Source organism: Mirounga leonina, unplaced genomic scaffold (assembly GCF_011800145.1).
Source record: "Mirounga leonina isolate KUSES-001 unplaced genomic scaffold, KU_Mleo_1.0 Mir_95, whole genome shotgun sequence".
In the NCBI taxonomy this organism is placed as follows: domain Eukaryota; kingdom Metazoa; phylum Chordata; class Mammalia; order Carnivora; family Phocidae; genus Mirounga; species Mirounga leonina.
Window position 1 is genome coordinate 3,702,692 of NW_023270865.1, and position 23,943 is coordinate 3,726,634.

At 44.7% G+C, this 23,943-nt stretch overlaps 1 protein-coding gene and 1 pseudogene across 7 annotated transcripts in view; both read left to right on the forward strand.

The window, feature by feature from the left end:
- The window catches only part of ADAMTS16 (ADAM metallopeptidase with thrombospondin type 1 motif 16), a 142,946-nt gene that overhangs the window by 59,623 nt on the left and 59,380 nt on the right, over positions 1 to 23,943 (forward strand). For all 7 annotated transcript variants that reach the window (XR_004678010.1, XM_034998826.1, XM_034998827.1 and 4 more), the window contains exons 10-16: positions 1,934 to 2,087; positions 10,772 to 10,867; positions 15,998 to 16,146; positions 17,478 to 17,650; positions 19,526 to 19,656; positions 21,597 to 21,720; positions 22,121 to 22,365. Coding sequence is in view for 6 of the 7 variants with exons in the window: in XM_034998826.1 (XP_034854717.1) it covers positions 1,934 to 2,087; positions 10,772 to 10,867; positions 15,998 to 16,146; positions 17,478 to 17,650; positions 19,526 to 19,656; positions 21,597 to 21,720; positions 22,121 to 22,365 (1,072 nt within the window). In the remaining variant the exon portion in view is untranslated. The remainder of the gene's footprint in view (positions 1 to 1,933; positions 2,088 to 10,771; positions 10,868 to 15,997; positions 16,147 to 17,477; positions 17,651 to 19,525; positions 19,657 to 21,596; positions 21,721 to 22,120; positions 22,366 to 23,943) is intronic.
- On the forward strand, positions 13,971 to 14,362 carry LOC118006243 (annotated as a pseudogene).

Consider the following 23,943-nt stretch of genomic DNA (forward strand, 5'->3'; position numbering starts at 1 on the left):
AAGCTTTATTGTTTTGCTTATCACATGTAGGCAACCTGACTTTCGTCTGGGGCATGCCACAGGGTCAAAACACGATTTGTCCACGTGGATACTATGGTGGATTGTTTGTGCAGTGGCTTTTCCTTTCAACATCCATGCCATGGGGTTTTCTCACACCTGCCCCATTGGCTTTGCGCTTGGCCATGACACCTGCTGAGGCCGAGGGAGAAAGAGCAGATGGGCTCCAGCAGGAGCCTAATCAGGAGCACAAGGGTGAGATCCACATGGGGAGTTGCTTTTCTTCAAAGGTGAAGCTAATCGGAGCCGACCTGCACATCCCAGCAGTGATATGTGTGTTCCTGCACCTCCTGGCAGGCTCCCAGCTTCTTCCAGGCTCCCAGTCTGTGCACTGCATTTTTCATGGCCAGGTGGGTACCTTGTCCTCATGCCCTGTGCTTAGACATTTACGCAATCTATAAAAATTCCTGAACCCGTGATACTGTTTTAATTGTTAGTCCCGTGCTGGGGCCAGTCAGTTTGGCTGACTTTTCCTGGTTTCCTGTCCAGAGGACGGGGATCATATTGCCACCCTGACGTAGCCTCAGGGACATAATGGGGAACACCGAACTCGTATGTATAAATCATTTAAGATCCATCAGAGAAAGGTTCTATGGAATTCCAAAATTGCCAAGTCACACCTGTCTTGAAGTGCTAATTATGCTTTTAATTGTTTTTCTTTACTTAAAAATATCCCTTTGCAGTATGATCCTAGTGACCGTGATAGACAGGTCATTTGTTGAATGCTCACAGTGAGTCGGCCACTGCTCTTAACACTGTCCCATCATTTGGTTTAATCTATACTTCCCAGTGTGCTCTGAAAGGGCTTCTGATTTCCTCTTATGTAGGACTGATGTCTCCTCCACAGTAGCTGGGGCCACCCTCGTGTTTCGTGGGTGACTGTGAATTGAAGGCATGCAGGAGTGGACTTGAAGGCAGTGGAATTTGAGACTGGGGTGGAGACTGAGGCCAGAAAGTTCCCAGTTGAGGTGGGCAGCCACGCAAAGAAAAGTGTAGGGATCCACGGGCAGGTCTGCCATCGTTCAATATATTGGGAACATAGAAGGGATTTTTTTTTGGCTTATTAAAATTGGCAAGCAAGATTTAGTTGCTACATGCCAACGCTGTTCGCTCTCCCTCCGAATGCAAAAATTATAACTATGCCTGTCCCTGCTAGGGAAGGGAATACCATGTTCGTGGAGGAAGGAATCATTAGTTGGTCTTTAGCCATCTGCTAGTGAACTTAAGCAGAGTTAATTTCTTTCTTGACTTTGGGATCTAGTCAGAAATTAGCTTGAGCGTAGAGCATTGCTGGTAGAAATTGTTGCTGTGTTCCATGGGGAACCTCTGGAGGTTGTGAGCTTGTGTGCAGGTGGCCCCTGGCCCAGGGAAGGAAAGGAGGGAGTGGGGAAGAGGAGAGTGGATGTGGGGAGGAAGGGAGGTAAGGACGGAGTGGGGGGAAAGAAAGAAAGAAAATTCTTGTCTTTGAAATAGGTGGATTTTGCTAGCCTTCCACAATGCCCAGTTCCATCTTTTGATCACTCATGGCCAGAAGTGTACATAAAAGTGTCTGCAGTTGGCACTTCTCACACTGAACATCTTGTGCTATTCCGTCTCACTTTTCCCCATGATAAGATTGAGGAATCTAATGAAGAACAAATTGTCTTCCTGGAAAAGATGAAATGCAGTAGGAGCAGTTTCAAGATACGTGGCCCCTGTATTTAAATAGAATGGAGATAAATGTCATATGGGCCCGCAGGAGAGGAGAACGCCCCCCCCCACCCCTCGCTGCACAGGGAATGTTGTCAGATTGCAGGAGAAGAGCCCGGCCTCGCGGAAGGTGCATCTCCGGTAAGTGTTGCGGAATCGCTAGCCCCCCATGCCCTGTGCGTTTCAGCACCGCCCAAGCGCTGTGCCTCGCGGATCAGCCGAAGCCTGTGAAGGAGTACAAGTACCCCGAGAAGTTGCCGGGAGAGTTATATGACGCCAACACTCAGTGCAAGTGGCAGTTTGGAGAGAAAGCCAAGCTCTGCATGCTGGATTTTAAAAAGGCAAGTGATTATTGGCAAATGCTCAGTGCAATATGATTCATAAAACTGTTTTATTCCGTGTAACGGACATTGATGTATTCTGCATTTATTGGGTACCTACCAAATGTCAAATCCTGTGAGTTAGAGCTGGTCTTAGATAACAGGAAACATATGTTCTCCTGGCAAAGAAGAAGCTGGTGGATCCTGGTGTGGGTATCGCTTTTCATCGGAGAACTGAGTTGGCCTGTTAGGTCAGCTCTTGTTTCTGATTTATCACGTGGGAGCTCAGCAATAACCTCTGGTTGGTGTGAGTTGGCAAATTAATGCTTTGCATTTTTTTCCAATGCTCTTAAGAAAATAGTTCCTCCCTGCTTTACCTTCCTCAGATATAAGCAGAATTTACCATGGAGCAACAACCTGTCTAGAGCTTCTGATTATTAAATTCCCCAAGGACAACCTTTCTAGAGAAGTTTCTCGTAGAAGGTGTGATGTGCGCCGCTGAGCCCGGGGACATGACTGGCGTGGCTTCCTGTCATAAATTCTGCGTGTGACATGGAGACGTGCGCCCATGTTGGACGGGCAGGTCGGGATCTGGGAACTTGCTGTACTGAATCACAAGGAAAGCTACCCATAAATTAAATGAAAGTACCTATTCCTGAGATTTCTTTTATTCTAGTTTATAATGAAATCAAGAGGAAAATAGACAAAAATATGATCCTCTAGAAAGCTCCAACATTTCATAATGTACTGGGAATATTCCCAATTTAAATCTAACGTGATAATCTCTTTTCTTCTAAACTCAAGGAGATTTCCCCGTAAGGTCAGTTACAACCGTGTTCCAGGACTGGATCCTCATCTCCCGAGCTGGGTAATGTCAGCTCGGGACAAGAGCAATGAATCAGTTACCATCAGCCTGTGTCCCTAATGTTGTCTTTTCCACGTGAAATCCCTAGGAAGTTTTTGAGTGTGTTACTCTTATGTCTGTTAAGGACAGGAGCATAGGCCTAATTCTTTTTTTTTTCAAAGATGGGATTTTCTATAGCAAAGCTCAGGTTTCCACATTCTTTTGTTCTGTGTGACCATGGACTGTATCATCCATGGTACTCTGGCGCCATTTGGAAAATACAAGAAGTAAGAAGCTAAATCTTTTATTACTCATCTTTTATTACTGAGGGAATATTTATATGCAGTGAAATGGATTCGTTTTAGGTGTACTGTTGGAATTTTAACAACTGTGTTTACCCGTGTTACCAGCATGCTGATCAAAACATGGCTTACTTCCATAAAGCCAAAAAGTTCCCTTATGCCCTCTTCCATTCAGCCCCTTCCCCACCCAGGTAAGCAAACTCTGTTCTGATTTCTATCACCATAGATACAGTTTGCTTATTCTGGAACTTTGTAAATGCCAAGTAAAGTATTTGCAATGACAGGGGGAACTAGAGAGGATAATGCTAAGTGAAGTAAGTCAGTCAGAGAAAGACAAATACCCTATGATTTCACTCATATGTGGAATATAAGAAACAAAACAAATAAAGGAAAAAAGAGACAAAGCAAGAAACAGACTCTTAACTATGGAGAACAAACAGGGTTACCAGAGGGGACGTGGGTGGGGGGATCAGGGAAACGGGATGGGGATTACGGGCACACTTGTTGTGATGAGCACTGAGTCACATGGAGACTTGTCGAGCACTTGTACATCTGAAACTAATAGAACACTGTATCTTAAGTATACTGCAATTAAAACTTAATAAAAAAAAACAAATATGATGTTAGTTGTTGGTTTTACATAGTCACCCTTTATCAAACTGATAAGTTCCTTTCTGGTCCTAAGTTGTTGAGAGATTTTATCACAAAAGTGTGTTGACTTTTGTGAAATGCTTTTTCTCCTTCTGGGGATGTACTTATACTGTTTTTCTTCTCTATGATGTGAATGCGGAGAATTGTGTTGATAGGTTTTAAATTTAGTTTCCCATTGGTCACACTTCTTTTTTATTTCTTTATTTCCTTTTGCATTAAACTTCTTTCTAACAATCCTGTTTTTTTGCCTCAATTTACATTTTAGCTATACTTCCGTATACTGATTTTTAGTGGTTGTTCCAGAGATTATAGCTACATCTCTAATTTACAGTCGATTTAGATTTAACATTGTGCCGCTCTATGCAAAATGCAAGATCCTTAAAACAAGTAAGCCCATGTGACTCCCTCGCTGTACTGTCCTCATCATGTATTTTACTTCTGTGCATGTTATAAGCAACATGACACAATGTTAAAATGTTTGCTTTAACATAGGGAGTTGCTTTTAAATAAAATAATGTTACCTTTTATATTCACCCACAAATGCACCATGTAGTACTTACACTTTCTTATGGATCAACTGCAAATTGTATCATTTGCTCTGGTCTGAAGATCTTTCTTTAGCGTTCTCTATAGCCTGCATCTGCTGGGCATAGGGTAGGTCAGGTTTTCTTTATCTGAAAATGTCATTAAATTCAACCTCTGTTTTGAAGAATCGTTTTCCTGAATATAGAGTTCTAAACAGTTTTTTCTTTATTTTTTTTCCTATACACATTTTGAAGTTTTAATTCCATTTTCTCCTGGACTCGGTTGTTTCTGATAAAAAGCCGATCATCATCTTTATCTCCTGGCATACCTAATCATTCATTTAGACAATTCAGCAAACTCTACATTTAGGTTAGTTTAAGTTTTGTTTCCAGAAATACAATCTGATTCTTTATACTCTCTATTCTCTACTGAAATTTCCCATCTTTTTTCACTCATTCTGTCCACTTTTTCCTTTATAGCCTTGAGTATATTTGTAACATGTTATAATAGAGTATCACTTTATGTTATATAAATTTGTATTGTATTATTATAATAGGTGGATCCCTTCATCCTTTGAGGCTTTGTTTGGTTCTTCCTTAGGGCTCTTCTCTTTCAGTTTTTCCTTAGCCAGAGGCACAACCTGGGCTCTTGGCTGGGAGCGTGGACTTTGGGCTCTCCACTGAGGTCTCTCCCTCACGTGTGGGCCCAAACTCCGGTGTCTCCCAGCATGGTGTGGCCTCTGTCGTCCAGCCGGTCAGCGTGCAGCCCAGAGCTACTGCCCTGATCTAGGCCACATGAGGTGTCCGCTAGTTCATCAACCATTCACCCCACAGATAAGCAAGGGCCCGCAGGAAATCCTCAGGCAGGCATCTGGGGCCCCTTACTTAATGTGACTTTTTACTTTCTGGTCCCACAGAGTCCCACAGGTTCTAGCTACTTCTGTAGGCCCCAACTCTGATCTCTGCATCCCCCACGCAGGGAGATTGTCATTGTCTGCCTGGGACCCACCTGGCTGCACCGTGTCAGGCAAGTGTTCCAGGCAGATTGATGGAGCAAAGGTGACACTCACCTTACGGATTTCCTTCTCTCCAGGGACACATACTGTGCTTCCAGTTGCAAAGTCTAAAACAACTGGCCCATATATTTTGTCCAGTTTCATATAGTTTTTGTATGCAGAAAAGTAAGCCTGCTACCAGTTCCTTTATCAAGGACAGTAGAGGAAATATCTTTTCAGTTAAAAAAAAAATTACATCCTTTACAATCAATTATGTCACCTCATTCCCTATGATGTGAAATTGTTCTTCAACATAAATAAACTTGATGGATTTTCTAAGTTAATACCATTTGTGTGGCCAGAATCTCTAGGGTCCTGAATCTCAAATTTAGATACGGTGGGCAGTTAGGTTATTTTCCATGTGAATTAAAGCATCTCAGAACATTTTCAGTTCTAAAATTCTATTTTTTCAATGAACTCCTTCTGAAGTTTTATGAAAATAGGTCTGTTTTGTTAGGTTGAAGTATAAAGATCCAAAAGTTTGCTGACGGGAGAATTTAAATTAGTAACAAGCAGGGCACCCTGTGATTCAGTCAATTAAAGCATCTGCCTTCAGCCCAGGTCACGATCTCAGGGTCCTGGGATCGAGTCCCACATCAGGCTTCCTGCTCAGCGGGGAGTCTGCTTCTCCCTCTGTCCCTCCCCATAGCTCATGCTCTCTATCTCTCTCTCTCTCAAATAAATAACATCTTCGAAAAACAAATAAATAAATAACAAGCGAATTACCTAAACCAGCAATTAGCACCTAAGGACTCCTCAGTGAACATTTGCTGAGCAGGTGATAGATGGGTGAATGCTATTTTGGAAAGGGACTCTTGGTTTTGAAAAGTTAATAGATAATGCAAATTCATATGCGTCTGTCTCTTGGACAAATAGATGTGTATTTGGTGTACGTGTGTTTACATACTTATGTATAAATTTACGCAGCTATATGGCCACAGCTTCCTCTGTCCTCCGATGCCTTGTAGAGTGATCATTGGAACTAGTGATAAAGTACCCCATACTTGAAAGACAAATAATTGCGATAAATTAGAGATCCCATTATAACATAATTTGTGATGGCATTTTCAGTTGGTATTTTTGGTGAGTCTAATATCGACAGTGTGAGAAAATGGATCCAGGGACAGTGCACTCACAGTGGGGAAATCTCCCAATAAATTCCCAACACAGACATTGGAAAATGTTGGTTTTATTTGGGGTGTTAGGTTGTGGTGCTTAACTCAACCAAGTCAGTATGGCTGAAATTGGTCTTCGTGAGTATAGCTCTTAAATTATAACATAGACTCACAAGTGAGCACCTTCATTAAAGATTGGATTCCTTCGCTGCAAAGATGAAAAAAAGCATGGGCTGTCCATGTGGACTTAGCTTTTTTCTTCCAAAGTATTAGTTATTACAAACATTGCCTCTTCATCTAGTGCCTGTTCTGCTTCATCAGCATCATCCAGGGCTTGGCAGCCTGACCCTGCAGTCTGAGATGCGTGGCTCCCAGAATTACTTTGAAATTTGATCACCTTAGTGTCCTGGGCACTGTTGTGAAATTGGGAGCTTCCCCCCACACCAGCATGTCTTACATTCCAGCTCCTTGGCCCTAGACGTATGATTTAATAGGGCCTTTGTTCCAAGGGGACCCTGAAATTTAATTAAGAATATAATGACATACAACAATAATGCTTAACTTAATACAATCATTGCACATTATTGTCTAGAATTAGTAGTTCAAAGTATGATAAGAAAGGATAAAACTGGTTTTTGGTTGTTCGGTCGTTTCATGGTCATTTTATTATCTAATTCTTTGAGGAACTAGATTTTTTATTTGTTTTCCAGGGTAGAGTGTCACGTTTTTGTGAAATGTCAGTTATATCTGTAGAGTACCAAGGTCTCAAGTACTTTTCGCTATGTTGAATAACAGTAGCATGGATTGTATGGCATTTCAAGGCTGTTCTAACTCTTGTCATTTGTTTCTGTCTGGAGAATTGCACTGAGGACTGAGCAGATCCCAGGATGGGCTGAAATACATGGGGGGCACAAGCCAGACGCAGACTGGGTTAGTGGGTCACCTGCTTGGGGGCAAGCTACCACCTGCCTCCTATACTTCAGAGCTTTGTCCTTAGTGAAGGTAAAAACCATCACCTTTAACAGTATCTTCCATTCGTATTTCTTTATTCTGCAAAATGTTCCAGAAAACTACAATGTAAGAATATTATGAAAATACTTTAGGGGCACCCGGGCTCAGAGTTCAGTGGGGAGTCTGCTTGGGATTCTCTCTCCCTCTCCCTCTTCCCCTCCTGCTCATGCTCTCTCTCTCTCTCTGAAATAAATAAATTTTTAAAAAGAAAAAAAAGAAAATACTTGAAATATTAAGGTCTAGGGCGCCTGGGTGGCTCAGTTGGTTGAGCGACTGCCTTCGGCTCAGGTCATGATCCTGGAGTCCCAGGATCGAGTCCCACATCGGGCTCCCTGCTCGGCGGGGAGTCTGCTTCTCCCTCTGACCCTCCCGACCCTCCCCCCTCTCATGTGCTCTCTCTCTCTCTCTCTCAAATAAATAAATAAAATCTTAAAAAAATATATTAAAAAAAAGAAATATTAAGGTCTAGATCTATATTTTCACACATAAGGTGGCCCGCCTATGTCATCTTAGATGTTCTAATGCTAACATTTGCTTACCATTATTGGTTTTTTACACGAAAAATGTTCCCACTCATTCTGTTCAAGGTTTTCATGAGAACAAACTAATAGGTGTTTGACTCACTCAGAAAACATGTATCGAAAGCCAGCTAGGTACCGAGCACCGTGCCAGAGATCTATGACAAATACAAAAAAATAATTTCACATTTTAAAACACCATTTATTTTGTATCGTCTTGGATAATCTTTGAAACTGTCCCATGAATTGGTACCACCGACTCCCTGAGGCCATAGCCATGAAGCAGCGGAGAGCTGCATTTGGGCTGGAATCACCTCCACGCCCTTGGAGTGGGGAAGGAAGTGCATGCTGGCCCCATGCCTCTCAGGTACTAGGCCTGAGTTGGGCACGTTACCTGCAAACACCTCATTTAGCTCCCAGGCCAAGTCAAATAAGCAGGTGTTGCCATCCTCATGCATACAAGGAGGACACCGGGCTCTGCCCCCAGATCTGCCTTCCAATCCACGCCAGATAGGCCTGCCTCCTCGGAAGCCCAGTCCCTCTACTGGACCACTGTGTCCGTCTCCGGCTGGCCTGACCACGGGCGGCCACCTCTTTCACACCCACCCATTCATCCATTCATCCATCATGCCTTGATTTGTTGATGTGTGCACACGCAGCCTCCTGAATTAGTAGGTCTCCATAGGCCAGCCAGGCAGCTGCTCTCTGTGGGCCACCACCCGAGGGCAGGTAGGCCAACCTGCACTGCTGAACAGATGCTGGTTCTGATCCGCCACAGTTCCACCCAGACACTGAGCCTGGGTCCATGAGCTCCGATTTCAAGGAAGCTTTATTTATATCCTGGTATTCGATCAAGTTGTCACCCTGCAAACAAACGGAGCTTTCCAGTTGTCTCTTTGGAGAGTTACAGACACTCAGGCCCCTGCTTTTATGGATTCCTTGAGGTCTTATGGCTCTGGTCCTTACACGCTGTTCTGGCCAAGAACAGAGGCCCCAGCTCAGCGTGCCAATTCATGTCATGAGAGGCCAGGGGAACACTAACCAGCAGTGTGACACATTGCCCCGGTAACGCTTAGTGAACTTGGAGGGCTCACAGGGAAATAAATTTAACATTACAGCAATTGTAACCATAGGAGGTTATTTTAATACTTGAAAATAAATGCAATTGATACCCAAATTAAAACACTGAAAGTTTACTTCTTACCATTCCAAGTTCCCAAAAGCTGATTTATTAGTGAGAGAGATACAGGCAGAAAATACATGTATGCCCTCAGTTTCTAAATATGTAATAATTAAGCTTAGGGAGGAGATTTGAGAATAGTTTGATGAAAGTAAAATTAATATTGATTATTAGCAATAAAACCCTTCAAAAGATCACTCACACAATGTAGAACAGCTCTGTGTGGGCTCATCTTTCAACACGATGAAACGGGGTGGAAGCATAAAGGGAATGAAATGCCATCTTTGAGGCAAAACTATGCCGACTTTTGGCCGTGTTGCATTTCCTTTATGATAAAGATCACCCAGTAGATACAGCCAGTAAATATCTTGGGAAATAATGCAGCGCCGGTTCAAATATTCAGAACACTTGTGCAGATAATTTAAGAAATGTTTTCCTCCTGTGCAGTCAAAGCTACCACAGGCATTCCTGAAGTTTCCATCATGTTCTGAGTCCTACTGCTTGCCCTTCACTAAGACATTCCTTTGGGCTCATAAGGTTATGAAAGGAAAACTCATTCCTTGCACTTGGAGAGACTTTCATGGTGTAGAACTCTCAAGATCTTGTTTCATTTTACTGCCCTGGCAGCCGTGTGGGTCTTCCCTTGCTCTGCACACACACTTTTTCCTTCACATCTTCCTTCCTTTGCACAAACGCTTTGTTCTTTGTCCCTTGAATGCCATCCCCTGTCCCCCCAGTAAACCACTCAAGCTCGGGAGTTGGCTCAGCTATCTCATGTTCCCATGAGTCCTTCTCTAAGTGTCCCTGCCTTGCCCTTCTGACAAACTCACCCTGCACTGTGCTCTCCCCCCTGGGAGCATCTCTTCCCACATGCCTCATATGGTGACATATAGGAAATTTACCCACCCCCGCCTTAGATGATACTCCAGAGGGTAGGTCTGGGATGTATTCCTCATGGAACCTCATGGAACCTCCCTCCCTCCTAGCAAGGCAACTGGCATATTCCAGGTCTTCATCAAAGGTTGGGGATGGTGGGTGAGTAGGTGGGTGGATAGACAGACATACAGATGGATGGATGGATGAAAGGATGGACAAGCCAGAAAGTTTCATAATCATCTTTAATCTGGAAATGAGCATTCACACTTGGAGAGCTTAGTGAATGGTTGGGTCAAGAATGAATTATAAAATGTTAGGTTTTATCCGGTTTTTTAAATTTTAATTTCTGCAGTTTTCTGCAACTTCTGAATTAAGAATATTTTACTTTTTAATTTAGAAAATATAATTTTGTTACATTTATGATAAATACATATGAATAAATAAAGTTTCAGGGATGGAATTAAGTTGGGGCAAGTCTAGAACATGAGTCTCTGGGTCTTCTGTCTATCTACTGCTAAGTAGTTATCAGCTTTTAATTTATATCAGTTCTTTTCCCTAAATTTTTCAGTGATATTTTATTATAGATTTGTGGATCACCTGTAATACTAATGACCTTTTCTCCCTGGTAGGATATCTGTAAAGCCCTGTGGTGCCACCGGATCGGAAGGAAATGTGAGACTAAGTTTATGCCCGCAGCAGAAGGCACTATTTGTGGGCTTGACATGGTAAGGAGCTAATCTTAGGTCATGAGTCATGTTCAGATGTCAGGGCCTTTCTACCCATGCATCTCCCCTCCTCCTGTGCCGGTATTCTGTCAGCCCGTGTTCCTCATTTCTATGTGCAAATTTACCCCCAGGTCAGAAGATGGTGTTTAATTTATATCAATACTGTGAATGGGGCTCCTTCCTCCTTTTGCCCCTTTCCCGATGATGTAATTGATGGGCTATCTGCAATTAGTAGATGTAGATGCCAGGCGACAGGTGGTGACTACATCCATTTAATAAGGGGAAACATGAAACTCTTGGCCGTATTTCAACCACATATAGAACCCGAGTTAAGTAGTATTATTAAAGCAGCAGAGCATCAATTTAAAGACCCTGGGCAGACCATTCTGACTTACCGTGTCTCCTGGGAAAAAGGAGAGGAGCTTTGGCAGGGAAAAGAAGTACATTAAGAAAGAAAGAAACAGCACATTTATTACTCACTGGGAGAGAATAATTTTGTTGTTGAAATTCAAAAATAAATTACCATAAAGTCCAAGAGTATTATTTTGATTCCTTTGACTCAACCTGTGATTGCATTGTTCTTTTTAAAATACAAGACCATTGAAAAAGACAGAGATATATTGGACCCAAATGAGCCCTGTACCCATTTCTGTGCCACTAGGCGTGTGACCTTTTTAGTGACACTAACGCACATGAAAGAGACACATGTGTAAATAGCACCGATCTGTTATGTGTTGATTCCAAAGCAAACGTATCACAGCCTGAGTCTATTTAAACGTAAGCACAGACAACAAGGGTTAAACATAAACAGCGCTAACTCCTGCATTCAGGTGAAAGTATTGCAACACTGACTGGGGACGTGCAGAGAGCTGCGTGCGCTTACCTGGGAAGGGCGCCCAGCAGCGACTTGTCCTGCACACGCCTCTGTGCTTTATTCGCAGTCCCCCAGAGTGTGGGGTGGATTCTTAAATCCTTCCAGAGATATAAGCAACAGTAGTTACATAACTTATAATCCCCCCCAAACTGAATAAAAATGCTTTTAGATTCTCAGAAGAGGAAAGGGACATGCGGATGCACTGCGGTGTGGAAATGCCCCTTGTCTCAGGAGGCCGGGGAAGCTGCCTGAGTACTAAGCTGCCGCTGGTCATCACTCTCTCCACATAATTGGCTAAAATTTACTCTTCAGGTGATAGTTTGCAAAAGTGTCTCCATTTCCTGAAAGATTGTCCATCCTCCCGCTGTTGCCCCTGGGTTTCAAGTCACACGGGCACGGGGTGCTTCTCCATCGCCTACTTCCTGTAGGACTGATCAGAGCAGTGACCTTCCTCAGAATAACCTATATATTCTTACATTTTATTTACCCCGAAAGCACAGTTAAATTGATGGTCATGGGTATTTTTAAATTATTCTCAGTGTATTTCCAAATATGGGCCTTTCCTTCATATAAAAAAGAAATAGTGCATGCTAAGCCAGAACGCATGCCTAAAATTACTCAGGAAAGATGTGTTCTGCCCAGGGGCTGCACGGTGGCCACGGTGGGGCAGCACTGGAGGCTCCTGTGAGAGCTCCCTTTGCTGTTAGTTGTGTGTCTTCCTGTGTTATGGGTTCTTGTGTGTCCCTGAGGTTTATTGATTTAGGCGTGTGCATTACCAGAAGTCAGTATCTCAGTGCTTACAGGATATCCCAGAGCAGTTGGTGTGTCCTGGATGACTGGCAATAACCATACTGCTTCTGTGCACTTTTCTCCTGGGTGGGGGCCTATTTCCCTCCACCCTGTACTGCCTTTGAGGCTTGTGCATGGTGGTAAATGGAACTAAATTGCATTTTGTAGTGTCAGACTCCATCCTTAGTACATCACATACTTTCAGTCCTCACAACCACCCTGTGAGGGTGAGCCCATTGCAGCCCCCCTGTGTACTCAGGAAACTTCCAGGGAAAGAACACTAGGGTCCTTTATGCTCACACCATGGGAAATCCAGGACGAGGGTTTCGTACTACAGCCTAATGCATAGGAAAGCAGATTCTAGCTCTCTAACAATCATGGGTCCCTAATGTAGTATATTAAACCACTCTCACGTTATATTTACACCTGGTGCTAGGTACTTGGTCTGTGTCATTGCATTGCATTTTGGGAACAATTCATTCTGGTAGTTTGTACCATCCCTAAGGTTCTCAGGAGGATGTGCAGGCTCAGAGCACTTGAGTAACTTGCCCCAGGCCACACAGCAGCAGAACTAGTACAGAGGCTCCTTTCCTCCCCTCTCCCCAAGTCCGCTGTTGTACTTTATCGGGGTGCTTCCTGTGTGTGCTGGGTTTTGGTGTGACATGCAGACTCTGGGGACAGCATCACAGCAGAAGCGAGCATACACAGTGCCATCTTGCTTGCTAAGGTAAAGCCTTCTCTCAAAAGCCACAGTGTCCATCAATAAATATAAAATGGTGAGAAACATGGGACGGTCCTCAGAAACTTAACTGGTGTTTCGGTGGAAATGTCATATGTCTGTTGAACACAGGCTCTTCCCCTGACCTGCTCACGGTGGGCTCCACAGGTCTGTGACCTGCGTGGACTTACACTCCAGGTCGTGTGTGTGTGTGTGAGTGCGTGTGTTTGTGCTTCTGTCGGCCCGCACCCTTGCATCCCCCCAACCTCCATGGCAGAAGGTACAGTGCTTTCTCCTCAGATTTTCAGAAAGGTTTTTTAAAATAACTTTTAAAAGGATAGTCATTTAAGGATACTCTGGTGCAGATAGCAGAAGCTGCATGGGCAAGGCTGCTCATGGCAGCAACAACTGTGACAGCTGCAGACTGGGAATCATGCAGGGGTCCAGGAAGAGAGCAAAACCCGAAATGCAGAATGAGAGACCTGTCTACACACTTCTAAGTGATGATCTCCAGACGCACTATTAGGTGGAGAAGCACATGAAAGAACATGTGTTGTGTGTGATCACTTACCAAAGACAAGGGAATACTAATCTGTATAAATACTTCCTTTCATTAAAAAATAAAGGGAATAAGCCATATATTTTTTTTTAAAAGTACTTTGTGTAATTGTAAAACAAAATTAAACCAGCTCTTCCAGGGACGGCGTCCATAGGCATTCAGAATGGTCCAGCGTTTGACCTAACATTGTAGGCTGTCCTGCAGGACAGCCTCTAACAAAACTAGGCTGTCCCGAACCCCTGGTAATAGAATCGTTTACCTTTATACCCAGAAGGTTGGGAAAGCACCAAAATCTGCACGTGGCGTCGGCCCAGGCCGACTTCGAGGAGTTCGTGCTGTAAGACCTAAAGTCCTTATGAGGTTGTCCTAAACGAAGAAACACGTCATCAGGGCCTCTGGTGGTTCCGCGTGTGCTAAGTGTGTTTGTGACAGGATCAAGCGTGTTTTCCTTACCGAGGAGCATAAAATCGTTGTGAAAGTTTTGAAGGCCCAAGTGCCGAGTCAGAAAGCTAAATAAAAAAATGAAGCTTTTTTGAGTAATAAAAAAAATCAAAAGTCTTAAAAAAAATTAAACCAAATTTTCTTAAAGTGATCCTTAAATACCAAAAGCAAAATCAATTTAACCAACTTGTTGGCTTAATCATAACCATCAAGGAAGAGTTATTTCAAGTGACTTTAAAACCTGAAAACATTTTCTGAGTTTTCAACTCCTGGGTTCCTATGTTCCCATTTTCTTTCTTTGTATTAGAAAGCTCCGACCAGATCATTCTTTTAAAATGGGACAAAACAATCATAACAGACACCATCCTTATCCATCGGTGTCCCTCTGTGTCCCTCCTTATCCCAGGGCCCTGCCCGAAGTCCCCATGAGCTGGTCCCTGCTTTGCCCAGATCCAGCTCTCTCCTTGGACTCACGAGGCCATCAGGGAGCAGACACCTTGCTGTCAGCTGCATGCCCCTCATTGAGCTGAGGGTGTCAGGGTGATTCTAGGACTTCCTTCTATCACCTGGGGTGTGGCCAGGAGGTAACAAGAGTGAGTTATTTATTTATTTACTTACTTACTTCTCAGAAAGAATCAAAGAATTGAATGAATGAGGCTTTAGTCCTCAGAATTACTTATGTTCCATTTTTCTTCCCTAAATGATATTAAACCATTTGTAACTGCCATTTCTGTGTGACAATGGTCAGATATCAGCAACTTGATATGTTTTCACCAAACACAACAATTAATAATGGAAGTATTATTATTTTCCTCTTGGAAAGTCCCATTTTTTCGCCCAGAACAAATCTGGTGGTCCTCATCTGGGAGACAGACATACAGGAGACCTCAGCCCATCCCCACCCCGAGCCCTCGGGCCGGGCTCTGCTGCTCCATGCAGGCCAGCAGCAAGGAACAAGCCAGTTCCTTTTCTCCTCTCAGCAGATGGCCAGAAGATCCCTGAAGTCTACACCAAACCATGGGCAGAAAACCAGCACCGCTGAACACAACGTTAGATGTTGTGTGGCCTTTACGTGTGATGGCAGCAAAGTAAACGTGGCTTTTAGCTTGAACTAACATTGATGAGTGCTCCTCTTGCGAAAGAAGAGTTGATAGAATCCCCAGCCTCGTGGGGACGGATGGAGCTCCTGTGTGGGTTGTTTAATCTCCTCGGGAAGCGGTCTGACCTCTGACACGCATCCGCTAACAACCTCCAGGCTCCAGGCTCGGAGCCCAGGTGCTTGGGAGTGAAGGCACAGAGCACTGGCCAGAAATGACAAGGTGTTGAGTCATATGGAACCTGCAGCTGGACTTTTCTACCCGAGACTCTGTCTGTTTCCAAAGAGCTCTGAAAAGCACGTTGTTCCAGAAGAGGTTGGAGTTTACTCACTGGAGAGCTCAACAATCGGGCTGAACATCCGTGCAACACCACTTAATTAAATGTGCAGAATTCCAGCAGCTCAGACGTTAGAAAATGATTCTTCTCTGGATTGTCCCTCTGTGGGCATTTATGAAATCACGTTAGGTTTGGAAAGAAAAAAGCTACATTAATTTTATTTGTATTATGTGCTACCTGAAGGTGGGATGTTGATGTCTGCCTGCCCTGCAGAGCTCTCCAGGGCTGAGCATTACGGCAGCCATGGACCCACCCGTCCATCCGTGAGTCATGTCAACCGTTCTTTCTTTCTTTTCTTTTTTTTTTAACTTTCAGTGGTGCCGTGGAGGAGAGTGTGTGAAATATGGCGACCAAGGCCCCAAGCCCACCCATGGCCATTGGTCAGACTGGTCTTCCTGGTCCCCCTGTTCCAGGACCTGCGGAGGAGGGGTCTCTCACAGAGACCGCCTGTGCACAAATCCCAAGTAAGCACGTCGGCACGTCCTCCTCATGAGCGATTTCTAGGCTGTGAACCTCCCTAACAGCCTGCGTACAGTAATATTGATCCGTACGTCACATAGTATTGTAGGAATCAGTGGGAAGGTACAACCACATGGATGGACCTGGAGGGTATTATGCTGAGCGCAGTAAGTCAGTCAGAGAAAGACAGATAAATGATTTCACTCATATGTGGAACTTAAGAAACAAACAACAAAAGGGGAAAAAATAAGAGAAAGAGGGACAAAGCAAGAAACAGACTCTTAACTCTAGAGAACACACTGATGGTCCCCAGAGGGGGGTACATGGGGGGACAAGAGAAACAGGTGATGGGGATGAAGGAGTGCACCTGTCGTGATGAGCACCGCATCTGAATATTACATTATATGTTAACTATACTGGAATTTTAAAAAAAAAAAAATCACTAAGTAGGGAAGTCATTTTAGTCAAGTATTTCTCAAACAGTGGTATCTCTTCGGTATAACTTAGGATGCTTGAAACTACTTGACCATAGCACAGGGAAACAGACCCAGCAGTGGTATTCAGGAAATGGATTTTTACCACATTTATGTGAAATACCAAGGTAAGCAAATCAATCATGAAAGCATAGACAAATGAATGAGAATCTGTAAGAACCACTTTTTATGTGCAAAAAGCCAAATGTTTGGTCTTTCATCCAATATATTTAGCTTTGCCACCCGTGGTTTAATTGTGGCCTTCTGTGAGAAGACACGGCCATCAAAGGTGGTCCCCAGTGCAGTGGGGTGGAGGAGGTTCCCAATCCTCCTTTTTCACCTCAATTGGTTTAAAACATGAGTCATATGACAGCTCTTTGGTCATGTCCTCAATGTGTGATACCCAATACGTCCCTTGCGTTGAGTGGGTGCCCTCTCCGGGGTGTGTCCACATGGATTCTAGAGGGGTGAGCAGGTGCTCTTTGCTGTCAGCCCCAACCGGCAGAAGGTCACGACTTCTAAGCCGATCTGCTGACCTGGCCTGGCCGCAGGGAAGATGGTGGTAGAAGGTCCCTCTATGGAGTGCGGGGAACAGCGATGGCACCTGCCTTCGGCAGGGGTGCTGGGAACCGGCCGTGAACAGGCAGCAGTCAGACCCACTTCCACATCATAACTTGCCCTAGAGACATCAGTAACACGGCTCATATTGTTCATGGTGAGAAAGTGCCAGGGTCCCCTCGGGGTGTGTAGCTTCTCCCTTGGTCACTGTGAGCCATTTAACCGGATCTGCTCCTCTCACCAATGAGCCTAGTTCCCAGGGAGGGGAGAGTCGCTATTGAATGCAAGGTTTCTAACCGTTCCAGACCATCGCACGGAGGGAAGTTCTGTGAGGGCTCCACTCGTACCCTGAGGCTCTGCAACCGCCAGCAGTGTCCGCACAATAGCCTTGACTTCCGCGCACTGCAGTGCGCCGAGTACAATGGCAAACGGTTCCGAGGATGGCGCTACACGTGGAAGCCATACACCCAAGTGGAAGGTAAATCCTAAATCCCTCTCCCGGTACCAGCCTCGCGCTTTGTTATCTGCACTCTTGCAAGAGTGGCATGATCTTAGCTGTGCTGCTCGGATAGACCATGCTGCTGTGTGAGGTCGCTGCCAGGGCTCTTCGCCTGCCCCACGGCCACCGACTTCTGGTCTAAACTGGACCGGCTGCGTGGTCGGAAAATAGCAAGCAACTAGAGAGGGTGTGCACCACACAGCCAGATCTTCAAAGAAGTGACAAAGCTTTCAAAATACAGGATTTATGCATCATGGGTCAATGTTTTCCTCCTTACAAATCACGGCAGTTGATGGTGATATCGCTGTAAGCATGTCACCCCATTGAACACTTACCATGGCCAGAGAATGGGAGCAAAACTTTAGCATCTTTTGGAAAAGCAGATCATTTTCAAGTGTACTATTTTCAAAAGTCTTGATCTAAACCAAGAAGGTTATTTGCACCATATGTCCGATTTTAATCTCTAGGTTGAAAGAAAGATCTATTAATCTTAAGATTAAAATACCTTGAACACGGTAGCTCATTTGGCAGTAATTTAAGGAGAAATTCAAAGAATAGCTAGTCATCTCGCTCTTTGAAACCGGGAATACTGAAATACATGAATCTCCTCTGAAGTTACCCCTCCCCAGCCCAATAGACAATGTTTTCTTGCTGAGAGCTTGATGAACTTACAAAAAGCTAACTAGCCCTGATGAGTACTTTATGCTCTATGTGTGTATGCATATATATCGCTCTAAGATAAACAATGGATTGAACTTACAAAAAGCTAACTAGCCCTGATGAGGCTGAGAGCTTGATGAAGTCAGTACAGTCTCAAAGGAAAATTTTAAGCAGTTTCACACAAAGCATTTTTGGTTGTGTTTTGAACTCCTAAACTCAGTAAAATTTGAGCCAGTGAGAAATAAGTAGGCAGGAGAAAAAAGAGAAAGGACTTTGAAATTAGGGTCAAAATATGTGTGTTACCCCTGACTCCGCGATCCCAGGAAATAAATACATTTATCGTGGAAGCACATACTCAACTTGACTGTTAGGGTTATTCAGTTGGTTTCATCTTACACAATAAAGAAAATATTTGTAGATGAGTCTTGAGCCCATGAAAATTCCTAAGGCAGACTATATTTTCATCATCAACTCTTCCCTTCTTTACCAAGAAGAATGAAGGGAAAAAGTTTCTATGAAAGTCCATATTAATTATGTAAATCATAAAATCTTTGAAATAGATTATCAAGAGAGGAAGTCACCTTGATCTGCCATGCTGAAGTGTACAATAATACCTTTATTCTCCACGTTATCAGTGTGTTTCGACAATCATTATATTCATAGAAATCATTATCCTCTGGAGAGTTCATCTAGAAGTTATTCCTTTTATCAGTTCAAAAATATATATTTCATCAAATGCGTTAGCTATTAAGAAATTTGGTGATCATTTGAACTCTTTTATTACATTTTATTTGTGAGAATTTTATATATTGCTCCTAAATGGTAACGACCTTTTGCATTTCTACAAGAGAGTAGTTAATCATACGAGTAGTAGAACAGTTATGTTGTATTCAAGTCAACAAATATTTATTGAATGCCTACTATGTGCCACTTCTGGGTAAAGAACAAGGGCAGGAAAGGACACAGCAGAGTAAAAATTAATAGTGAAGCCTTATACAAATTAAAAATTAAAGGGAAAAAAACCCAAGCCTCCTGAGACAACCATAAAAAAATGTCTTTGCAATGAGTATTGTGTGGAAGTTATTTTATGGGGAAAAAAAAAACCTTTAAAAAGTCTATCTAAAATTTAGAGCAAAAATGATCAGAGCTTAAGTATCTTTCTTATTTGTGTTTGTGTGTGTATTTCTTTTTAAGATCAGCACTTATGCAAACTCTACTGTATCGCAGAAGGATTTGATTTCTTCTTTTCTTTGTCAAATAAAGTCAAAGATGGGACTCCATGCTCGGAGGATAGCCGTAATGTTTGTATAGATGGGATATGTGAGGTAATAATGATCGTTCATTCATTCAACACATGTGTCCAGACAGTCTGCTTTGTGCCAGGCATCCTCTAAGGGGCTAAAGACACCAGACATTAAAATCCCACCCTTTCTCTCCGACTCACAGCCTGGTGGGGGGGCGGGATGCCAGACGAACACACACTGAGACACATGGGGTTTGTTGCAGTCGAGGTGCGTACAGAGGATGGGGAGCGGGGAGAGCGGATTCCTTCCTGGAAGCGGATCTGGGGGATTTATGGGGCTCCTTGGAGAAGGGATCTTCTGAGCTAGATCTGGAAGGGTGAGTTGGCAGAGGCGTTTGGGGGAGCAGACTCCTGAGAGAAGGCCTGGTTTGGTAGGCCCCGACTCAGGCATCAGAGTACCCGAGGGCAGGCAGGGCCGGGGTGCCGAGGGAGGTGAGGGGGCAGGAAGGGATGCTCAGAGGGTTTGTATCCTCACATCAGGGAGGAACAGGCCCTGGGACCCGGGAGGAGCAGAGCAGGGGTCAACCTGCAGTAACATGGGCAGCAGTGAGGATGGGGACAGCTTTGAGCCCGGAGGCCACTTGGCATTGTGCAGGGGTCTCTTTGGTGGAGGGACGTGGAAGAGAGGCTGGGAACGATTTGGTGGCTAAGTGGGCATAGAGCCCTGAGCTTGCCGCCCCATGCAGAGGTGGGATGGGGAAGGAATTCTGTTATATGCAGAAAGTGAAATCTTTACCGGATCAAATACGTTGCATGTGAACAATGGGTTTTTCCTTGAGGTGACTCGGGTTGTGTACCCACGAGTCCAAGGACCTTGGGCTTCCTTCTAGATTTCTCTGAGTTGAATGACCGGGGTCTTTACCCTGAGACATCCCCTCAGGGCCATCCCCTGAGACGCACAGTGTCATCCTTTTTAGTAGGTGAAGATCGACTCCGATCTATTGAGATTTCTTTCAGCTTTAAAATGTTCAGATCTCTGTCCATTTTGTCTAATTACTAGTTGACTTGTTAAATACTTCATTATTTTCAGGTATCCTTAATGATACAATGTCACAACCCCTTACGTGTAGTTCTGAAATCCCAAAAGCTATCTAACAGAAAGTTTGTTGGGCTGCACAATGTAAGCTGCCCTGAATTTGTTTGCTGGCCAAAACCCGCCCTGAACTGATATGAGACTTTTTTTCAGTTTTATTTAGTTCGCTTAGAGTTATGATGCTCGCATTTTACTATAGAAACATCATTTATGTGCTTTATTAGGGTTGCTGCCCTGGGCCCTGCTGGGACTCTCACGTTATATGCATAATATGTTAATTACCTTCCTAAAATCCAAAAACCCTGAGTTTTGAAATGCATCGGCCCTAAGGATTTCAAGCAAGGACTTGCAGGCTGTAGTTACTTCATTTCTGAATGGATTTTTTTACTTGTATATACTAACTCTTTGTTAGGAAGTATAACACTAGCAGCACCACTGAGATTATAAAGAGCCCCTTAAGTTCTAGGACAGTAAACAGATACGCCTGCTACATAATTTACTGCTGGGAATAATTCCCACGTGGCATGTGCTACTTCTCTGCATTGCACACGGTGATACAGAGGCATGCGGCAGGTCCAGTGGACCCTCCTGTGGACACACTGCTTGTCATTTCCACTAAGAAGAGCTTTGTGTCAGTCTGAAATGCACTGTTGTGTCCAGCATGATGCTCTGAGAGATTTAACTGAGGGCTCCAGAGACTGAGGTGGTGCAGCCGTACTGAAGAGAACAGGAGTCAGGGTCTCCTCCTTTGGACCCGAGAGTCGAGTTACAGTCTCGCTGTGCACATATTTGGTATCCAATAAATATTTGTGAACTACCCTGTGTGGGTGAAATGTTCTGCTGTCTCGGGGAGGTTTCTCACTGGAGGTCTGTGACTTTGCCCTTGTCGTCTTCTCTTGCACGAATGACGTGGGACCCCGGTCCCCCAGAGAGTCGGATGTGACCATGTCCTTGGGTCCAATGCTGTAGAAGATTCCTGTGGTGTGTGCAGGGGCAATAACTCAGACTGCACGACGCACAAGGGGCTCTATGCCAAGCACCATGGCGCCAACCGTGAGTACGCGAAGCTGCCTGAAGGTGTGGAGACAACATGGAGAGTGGGACTTCCTGGTGGGCAACCCTGGAGGTGCAGGGGGGACAGCAGCCTCACGGGTCCTTCAAAGACCTACAAATCTCCTTCCCTGCTTTACTTGTCAAGCCTTTCCTTTGGATGGGAAGCGGTTGCTAGGTTACTATTAGCGAAAATGATAACAGTTCTGCTCCAATTTAAAAAAAAAAAAGAAAAAGTCACTTAAAGACCTAATGGAACTGACTGCCACACCAGAGCTTCTCCTGTTTCCCAATGTGGATCCTCAGGTTTTGGTGGTGGGGCACCCCAGGTGCGTAGGGATTTCACGTAGGTGTTACTGAATGAGAAACTACATTCTCCCCGATCCTGATTCCTTTACTGTAGAGTATTATCAGATGGTCACCATTCCTCCTGGAGCCCGGAGTATTCGCATCCACGAGATAAACGTGTCTACCTCCTACATCTCTGTGCGCAACGCTCTCAAAAAATACTACCTGAATGGACACTGGACGGTCGACTGGCCCGGCCGATACAAGTTTTCAGGCACCACGTTTGACTACAGACGGTCCTCCCACCAGCCGGAGAGCTTAACCTCGCCTGGGCCAACCAACGAAACACTGGTTGTGGAGGTAGACCCCAGCCTTCTCATCTTCGGGCTGGGATGCGGGGGTCTTCTGGCATTGGTGCAGATCGAGGGCTATGGGAATAATTTTAAATGCAGAGAATAATGTTTACAACTTGATGGCGTCTCAGAAACAAGACTAATGGGTACATTGAATGGGGCCATTGACTCGTTCTCTTTCCTTTCTTGGGGCCTCACCAAATTTGTATTTATGCACATAACGCAGCTCCTGTTTGGGGTCCTTTACAGTGGATTTTTACAAAAGTCTGCCCCTGTCCTGTAAGCTGTCTGGCTGTGAAAAGCTTGGACACTCAGGGGACTCTGCCTTTGCCTGTGTTTGGGGTGGGATCAGCATTCCACTGAATCCTGTGGAATGGGAGCGAGATGAGCACCCAGAAGCAAAGCCCCTGCTGCGCCCTCAAATGGGCCCCGGTGTGCAGGGAGGGGGCCACGCAGCCGCCTCCTGACCCATTGCCCTTCTGTTCTCTACCCACGACCGCAGAGGCTCACAAGCTGCAATTAGTCTCTTCCTACAACATGATCTGTCCCCATGGGACTGGGCAGATGGAGGTGGCAGGCACTGGATATGCTAATTCCTTACATTTTGTATTTCTGTGCACGGTTAAAGCACGTGGTTCAAAAGTTGCCCCACCAGCCCACAACTGGGTACACAGATGTGAGCCCCTCACATGTCCCCCACCTGCTTTGGGGGCCAAGCAGCCCCCTCTGTCCTCTCATATCTTCCTGGGAGATGCTTCCCCCAGCGGTCTGGGGGCAGTCGCCCCATCTGCACACATCCCACCTCTGTCTCCCCTCCTGACCCTGATCTGTTCCCCTCACCCTGAATTCTTGCCTTGATTATTTCTCCCACCATCTCAGGCTTCAGCTGGAATAATCACACAGAAGGAGAGATAGGTCAAGTGTGAAGATGAACATGGCTTATTAGGAACTGTTCTGGATGGAAGAAGAGTTGCAAAGGCTCAGGATGTCAGGCAGGAGAACATCTCAGTGGCCTGGCCGTGCCTCCACCTGTCCGGGGCCCTCCCCTGTCCTACAACACCTTCAGCAACTAAGACTTGACCTGTGTTGTCAGGGAGGGGAACGCGGTGCCAGGTTGTCAGGGAGAGGCCAATATCTTTACCCACTGGCACATCACATCAGGACCAAGAAAGGCTCTAAGACTCAGAGAAGGGATTTCTACCAATGGATTAATGGTGAGGTTTCCAAAATAAAAATCCTTCTCACTGAGATCAGTGGATCCGATACATTCATGAGTGAAAGGGAACTGGTCCAAATGATTGGGTTTCAAGCTAGGAGGTGAGGATTCCAAATACAAGGTGCCAAGCCACGGCTCACGGACAGGCTCAACCTGAGAGATCTTTACTGATAAGATAGTTTTCTTCTGGATCTACAGGGTGCATGCCACGTGGCAAAAGACCTCTGCATCCGGCCACACTAGCAAGTCCTCTGACTCGGCTTTGATGGTGGCATGGGTGATGCCCACTCAAGAGGCCTGGGCTGCTTGGAATCACTAGGAAGTGGGACAGTGCCTTATAGGCATTGCTTTCTGATTCTCTCAGATGGA